This window comes from Propithecus coquereli, unplaced genomic scaffold (genome assembly GCF_000956105.1).
Source record: "Propithecus coquereli isolate 6110/MARCELLA unplaced genomic scaffold, Pcoq_1.0 Scaffold767, whole genome shotgun sequence".
Lineage (NCBI taxonomy): Eukaryota > Metazoa > Chordata > Mammalia > Primates > Indriidae > Propithecus > Propithecus coquereli.
In genome coordinates, this window is record NW_012153807.1 from 71,098 (window position 1) to 78,977 (window position 7,880).

Sequence of the window (7,880 nt, forward strand, 5' to 3'; positions counted from 1 at the left end):
CTCGAGGCCACCCACGTTCCTGGCAGAGTGGCACCTTCTCACATCACTCTGACCACCTCTTCTGCCTCCCCCTGCCGCTGTTAGGGACCCCTCGTGACTACACCGGACCCACCCAGATGATACAGGATAATCTCCCTATTTTAAAGTCGACTATCAGCAACCTTCATTCCCCTTTGCCATGTAACATAACATGCTCTCAAGTTCCAGGGATTAGATGTGGACATCTTTGTGTGTGTGTGTTTGGGGGACCAGGGAGCAGGGGGCATTATTCTGCCTACCACAGTATGTCTTACCAATATTTAAAAGCAATCTTCTAAGAGAGGACTGTTGCAATTTGGGTGCTGAAAGCATTTGTGTAGTGTCATTACGCCAAAACAGGTTGCATTTCTCACTGGTGGAAAATGCTGCAGCCCTTAGGAAGCAAAGTGTTTCTTTTTCAGTTGCGTTTACATTGATTCTCATATACTCCTTTTCCGGTAATGATTTTTATGTTACAATCTCAAGAGGATAACAAACCTACATGATTAAATGGGCCCTTCAATTTCTGTGACCTACCTACCCAAACATGTTGAGATGGAGAGGGTTACTTGGATAGCTTAGCACAGTGTTTCTCAAATGTGGCGATTTCGTTCACCCACAGGACGTTTGGTTGTCACAGTTGGGGGAAGGGCGCTATTGGCATCTCCTAGACAGAGGCCAGGGATGCTGGTAAACGTCCTACTAAACACAGGACAGCCCTCACAGTAGGAATTATCCAGCCCAAAGTGTCTATAGTGATGAGGTGCAGGCATCCTGGCTTAGTGAGATGCCAATCTAACGCACCTCATCCCCAAACCTTTTTTTTTTTTATTTTTGAGGCTAACTCTTTACATTTCAAAGAATTAAGTATTATACTAACATCTAATTAGTGATAAAATATTAGTATGTGGATTAGAATGGTATTAGTATACTTATTTGTATACTGATTGAATTAGATATTATACTAATTAGATAATGAACCAGCAACTAAAATTCTGATCAGAAGATCAGCTGGAGGAAACAGAAGACGGTGGATCAGGGTGCACCGATCCATGTAAAATGTGAGAGGCAATGCGCTGAAAGAAAAGAAGCAGGACTTGGAGGCTTAATTGGTGAAATCGATACTGTTCTCTCGTGGTTCTCATCTCTGCCTTCTTTATCAACATTGCAGGTGTCCCTGGCTCTATGCCAAACGCATCCTGGACCGGTAACCTCAGAGCTATAAAGTGGATTGACATGGAAGACAAACACGGAGGCTGCCACGGTGAGTCTCTTGTTTCGTGCTGTTAAGCCACTGCTTGTTGGTGTTGGCGTGAAGGTAGCTATGGAATCCAGGGGTTCTCATGGAGAGAGAACTGCCACTCTATTTAGACCAATCTGCTAGTTACTAGAGAAGCCAGAGGCTTCAAAAATACATTTAAACATCTCACCAATGTTCTCCAGCGTATAATTACCTAGGGAGATAGAGAGGTGGGTTCCAATTATAATGGCACTTTCTCCTTAGTAGTTTCCACTTTCTTATTGTTCATTCTTCTCGCTGTTGAGGGAAAACGATCAGTAACAGAAGTAACGTCATGTCCTCATCACAGAGCAAGCTGGACCCCATCCCTCAGGTCAGCCTCTGCTCCCTCCCCAGCCAGGCTGCGGTGGCTTGGAGAGCTGTTGGTGTTTGCGGCAGCTCTGGCATGATGTCAGGTGACACTAATGAGAAGGGTTTTCCTCCAAATGGACAAGGACTAGAAACCCTAAGCTGTTTTCATTTCTGTAGAACCTTACAAAGAAGGATTTTTATCAGTACTGGCACCCATTCCGTTCAGAATATTGCCTGGCACATGGTGGGCACATGTATTAGTTTGCTAGGGCTGCCATACAAAGGAGCACAGACTGGGTGGCTAAAACAATAGAAGTTTATTTTCTCAAAGTTCTGAAGGCTAGAAATCCAAGGTCGAGGTGTCAGCAGCGTTGGTTTCTCCCGAGGCCTCTGTCTTTGGCTTGTGGACGGCCGTCTTCTCCCTGTGTCCTCACAGGGTCTTCCCTCCGTGTGTGTCTCTGTCCTAATCTCCTCTTATAAGGATCCAGTGATAGTGGATGAGGGCCTGCTCATGGGACCCCATTTTAAATTAATTACCTCTTTAAAGACTCTGTCTTCACTCTGAGGTACTGCTATGTGTTAGGATTCAATATATAAATTTAGAGGGGCACACGATTCAACTTATAACATGCAATAAATATTTATTCAGTGAGCAAGTGAGTGAATGAATGAGAATATGGAGGTTTGGCCTTTTCTCTCTATGGTCACAAGTCTTTGCCTTCACTCTCCCACTTAATCTACGGCTTCACTCATCAGTCCACCTTACCTACGCCTAACATTTCAGGAGAAAACCTCCATGTTGCTGCATCTCTACAACTGTCTGTCACCTCCAACCTCTTTCTCACATCAATCTTGATGGTCTGTTGCCTTCTGCTGTGGATGGAGATGTACTCAAGTCACTGTACAGAAATTTCAGCCTACCCTTAAGCATATTCATAGCTTTACCTTAATCGGCTCATATTTTCCCCAGAGGACAGTGCGTGCCACCTGCCTACATTCTCACCATAGCCTGTCCTCCCAGTGGAAGGAGGAAGATGGAGAGGAGGTCACTTTACTCTTCAAGCTCCTGAGTCTCTAGAAAACTGACCACCACATAGTCAGGTTCCCAGTATCTGGGATATGTCATCTTCTCTGCATCCTTCCATCAGCCACTCTCCCACCCCCAGGACCACCGCAGTCACCCTCTAATCTGCCGCACCACCACCTCTCCAGCAGTAACGCTTGAGGACTTCAACATCCACACCGGTGACCCATGAGGCGTCATTACCTTGCAGCACTAGCTGTCCCCCTACAGAAGCTCCCATCTCACAAGGAGAGACTGCCCTTCAGTCTCCCTGTCATTACCTATATCCAGGCCCTATCCCAGCAGAGAAGGTATATGCTAGTTGGGTTTGCATTTTTTGTAGGAACCTTATCGATCACATGATAGACAGTGGCTGAGAAAACTCGCCCTAGCCTGGAAGCTACCCGAGGGTATAAAGTTTGGGTAGCCCAAGCCCTTGCAGACAAATATCTCATTTTTCTTCTTATAGTACCTATTATGCCAATGAACATCTGAAAGCATTATATGGTCCAGAGCATAAAAACCGTCTAGTGTCCCAAACCACTATATAGGGTAAAGAAAAAGGCATAAGCAAGGAGGCAGAACATTGCGTGCCAAGGCAGTGAGTCAGCAATATGGTCTTGTCCTTTTCCCCTTGTCTGTGGGTAATTAGGACTTGTTCCAAAGCCATGTCCATACCCCTTTTATCAGCCCGCTTAGCACTTAGAGTGGTTTTACACTTGGAGCACACATCTCTGATTACAATCTCTTTGTCACTTCTGCTAGTGTTCTTCACCAATTTACATCCTATTTATTTTACTGGCTTCCTCCCCAGAACAGAACAGAAGCTCTAAGAGGGCTAGGATTTTTGTCCAGTTTATTCATTATCATATCCCCACACCTAAAACGTGTTGTTGTTGTTGTTTAACATTTGATTGTTTGAACTGGAATTTCCAGAGGTTCAACATTTCCAGCTTCTTCCTTCTACTAGTTTCCTCCCAAGGACTCCCTGTCTGGCCTGTGTGCAGTGATCGGCCTTTCCATGCTGTCCTCATCAGCTCATTTCGGGTTCTCTCACCACTCTGACCTACAAGGCTGATTTCCTGAGCTTAGTCATCACCACTATCTACTTTTTGGTATTTGTGCTCCCCTAGGCAGAAGGTTGCTGGAGAAAGTTACAGAACTCTCTTAAGACTCATCCACCACCCAGTCCTGCCATCTACCATCAGCTTCATCCTGCTGCCTCTTTATCCTTAATTTACCTCACTGTTTTCCTGGTGCCCTTCCTAGGATACACCTTTTCAGCTTTCCTGCTCACCTTTAAGCTCTCAAGCTTATGCTAAAACAGCCTTTCCACTCCCAAAAGGTAAATCATTTCAACTTTAGAAAGAACTCTCAAGACATTTGATCAAAATTCCATTATCTAGTCCCTTTTCATGTCATCTTAGAGTAGTGTGGACATATTCTTTCATCATTGTCTCCTGTTTCAAGAGGAAAAGTCACCCTTCCTCCCAACCAAAGCCACCGCCTGTGGCCTCAGCTACACGTGGGCTTCCCTAAATATGCCCTCGCTTTCTCATCCTCAGCCCCTCCCTCTCTGCTTCCTCTTTTCGCTCTCTCTGCTTCCTCTTTTCGCTCTCTCTGCAAGTATGTACTTGTTGCCTCTATCCTGAAGACCATCGAGTTGTTTCCGAACCCTCTGCTTGCTCCAGGCAGAAACATTCTGTCCTTGTTCACTTCCACTTTCCTAGGCACATAGATGATGCCTGTGTTTTCAGTTCTCACCACCTGGTCATTCTTTAATTTCTTATAACTCTGGCTTGTTTCCCCAGTGATTTCCACCCTCTATTGTGCTTCTTCCCAGCCTGTGGAATTAATCGCCAGGTCCTGTCTGTCCTTCTGTGTACTTGGGTCTCTAATATCCTTCCTTTCCCACTCCTGATGCCCACGAACTTTGAACAAGCTCTCTAGCTTATGTTCAGTTATTACCGCAGTCTCTTGGTTTCTAGTGTACCCTACAACACGTTGCAAAATTAATCTTGCTAAAATCAATTTCACATTTGATTCTTCTATTGAAAAATCATCAAGGACCCCATACTTACGAAATAAAAAGCCCAACTCTTTAGTCTAAATCAATCAACTGGTGGTGGTTCTACTGTGTGCCATAGTTCTATCAGTACTTCCTGATTCTACCCATCCACTAACCACTCATCCTTCTCCATCCTTTTCTTCAAAAACTATTAATCGAACACCTAATATTTACCAGGGATTGCTCCAGAGGCAGTGGATGCAGAAGTGAACACAATGGTCTGAAATCTCAGCTATTCTGGAGGTTATAGTCTAGTCTGGGCAATAAGACAATAAACAATTGTCTGAAAAAACAAGAAACAAAATATTATTTTCCCTCTTAGCACTGATATATACCAGTTGGTAATAAGTGTCAAAACAAAAATGAATCAGGAAAGTGGGAAAGGTGGGCAGGGAAAGCCTCATCGAGAAGGTGGCCTTGACGCAGAGATCTGAGTTGTGCAGGCTTGGGATGTCTGGGGATGTCCCGGGGAGGAAGAGCAAACGGAAGTCCTCAGGGAGAGCATGCCTGATGTGCTTGGAGTTAGCAAGGAGGCCAGTGTGGCCAAGGGTTAGAGTGGTGGGAGGTGAGTCCAGAAGGCAAGAGGGGCCAGCCTCTGAGGAGTCTTCAGTGCCACGGTTAAGGTGTTCTGCTTACATTTTAAAACAACCTCTCTGGCTGTTGCAATGGGGATATATACTACCAGGGCGACAGTGTAGGGAGGGGAGACCAGTTATTAATGCAGTTCAGGCAGGAAGATGGAGGTGGCTTGGACCAAGGCGGTAGCGTTCAGGGTGGATGAGAAGTGGTCAAATCCTATTAATATTTGAAGGCTAAACAGACAGAATTGCTGATAGATTGGATGGGGGGTGTGAGAGAAAGGGGGAGAAGTGCCTGGGGCACTAAAGAATAGAATTGCCATGGACCGTGATGGGGAACACTTTGACAGGAGGATTGTAGGGAGAGGATTAGGACATGTTCAGTGCTGACATGTTCTATCAGTGAGGTTTATTACACACCTCAGCAGAGGTACAGAGTAGGCACTTGGATAGACCAGGCCAGAGCTTAGGGAGGAGGCTTAACCAATGTAACCCAGAAAGACCTCAGCCATCTGTACCCGTGCAGAACTCCTCATCCGTGACTCTCATTTGATAATGAAGCAGTTCCCTTTACCCACAGGGGATATGTTACAAGACCCCCAGTTGAAGCCTGAGACCAAAGAGAGTACTAAACCCTAAATATACTGTTTCTTCCAATATATACCTATGATAAAGTTTAATTTATGAATTAGGCACAGTAAGACATTAACAGTAACTAATAATAAAATGGAGCAATTGTAATAATATACTGTAATAAAAGTCACGTGAATGTGGCTCCCCGTCCCCGCAAGTGTCTTAGTGCTTTGGGACTGCAGTTCACCACAGGTAACCAAAACCTCAGGAAGCAAAACCTTGATAAGGGGAGACAACTGTAGATGAACTGCCTTGTGACATCTGTCATAGTATTGTATTATTTAACTCATTTTTTTTCAAGTATATATTTGTACCTCTTGTCCTCTTGGATAGAGTTTCAGTTCTTTGTGGGCTGGGACTACACAATCATATTTCTTTTGATTCCTCTAACACTTGGGGGTTCAGTCTTTGCTATGTGGTAATTAGGGAGTAACTCTGCCATTCTGCAAGGTCACCACCCTTGACTTTCGAAAGCGAGTATGTTTTGACTGTGTTTCTTTTTCTCTCCTCTGCAGGCCACTATGTACATGGTATTTGTATATATGGAAATGGAGACTTACGGTGGCTGGTAAATTCACCAAGCCTGTTTGCTAACAAGTTTGAGCTTAATACGTATCCCCTTACCGTGGAATGCCTAGAACTGAGGCTTCGAGAAAGAACCCTCAATCAGAGTGAAACTGCGATACAGCCCAGCTGGTATTTTTGACCTATGACAGCTCATGACTGAAGGTTCATTGCACTTGGGAAGAAGAGCTTTTCTTTGTGAAACTTTTGCCTTGGTTGTGTTCATGGTTTCAGGACCACGGTAATGACTTCAAGACGACATGATCATACTTAAAATACCCACTGGACACTGTGAAATATGCTAACAGCATGGCTAGGAGTGATCCTGGCACTTTGGCCAGTCTTGCTGTTTCCTCGCGCTCACCTCTATATTAGCTTGTTGTTACGATCAATGTTAAATATAAACGTTGTTAGATTTTGCACCAGATACTCATTATATATAAATGTTGTAATAAAAAGGAGAATTGTAGGTAATACTATTTAGCAAAATAAGAATTAGGTTTCTTTGAAGAAGGAGTCTTTTATAACACATTAATAGTCACCACTCTGCTCAACTAAACATAAATAGAGAAACAGCTTTGGGTAACTCACCAATTTCCTTTAGAACATAAGCTACCAGAATTGAGAACAGATCTTGCTCCTGAGTTTCAGCACTAGCATTTTCAGTTTTCCCACATCCAAACTTCTGAATATAGTATAAAGTCATTAACAAGATACAGGATGTGCTTTAAGACAGAAGACACTGCTGTTTCAGTAAAAGGACCTCAGGGGAACAGAACATTTCTCTGTTATATGCCGGAATGTACCCTTCCCTCTTCCATGTTTTCCACTGAGAACACTGAAAAGTCCTTCTAAGAATGAAGATATGTCTACAAGAGAGGTGCTGTTGCATAGATCTAGTCTCAAGACTGGAACACCTCAGAATGAATCACTTTCCTCTCCTGTGACCCTCTCTCCTCAATATTATCTTACTTGCAAAATAGAGACCAAATTCTACCCTGTGAGGCTTTTAACTACACCATAGTGTTCTCTGAGTAGCTCTACAATGCCTGATGCTGATAGGAGTGCCTGGGTTTTTTTTTTTTTTTTTTTTTTTGAGACAGAGTCTCACTGTGTTGCCCGGGCTAGAGTGAGTGCCGTGGTGTCAGCCTAGCTCACAGCAACCTCAAACTCCTGGGCTCAAGTAATCCTTCTTCCTCAGCCTCCCGAGTAGCTAGGACTACAGGCATGTGCCACCATACCCGGCTAATTTTTTTTTCTATTTTTAATCACCCAGCTAATTTTTTTCTATTTTTAGTAGAGACGGGATCTCGCTCTTGCTCAGGCTGGTCTCCAACTCCTGCCCTCCAAGCGATCCTTCCACCT

The 7,880-nt window shown here is 44.1% G+C and overlaps 1 protein-coding gene across 1 annotated transcript in view; it reads left to right on the forward strand.

Annotated features, from left to right (window-relative positions):
• The window catches only part of LOC105824853 (N-acetyllactosaminide beta-1,6-N-acetylglucosaminyl-transferase), a 35,319-nt gene extending 27,727 nt beyond the window's left edge, over nucleotides 1-7,592 (forward strand). Inside the window, exons 2-3 of the mRNA XM_012662460.1 lie at nucleotides 1,183-1,282; nucleotides 6,467-7,592. Of these exons, the coding sequence (XP_012517914.1) occupies nucleotides 1,183-1,282; nucleotides 6,467-6,657 (291 nt within the window). The 3' untranslated portion in view covers nucleotides 6,658-7,592. The remainder of the gene's footprint in view (nucleotides 1-1,182; nucleotides 1,283-6,466) is intronic.
• The last annotated feature ends 288 nt before the right edge of the window (nucleotides 7,593-7,880 follow it).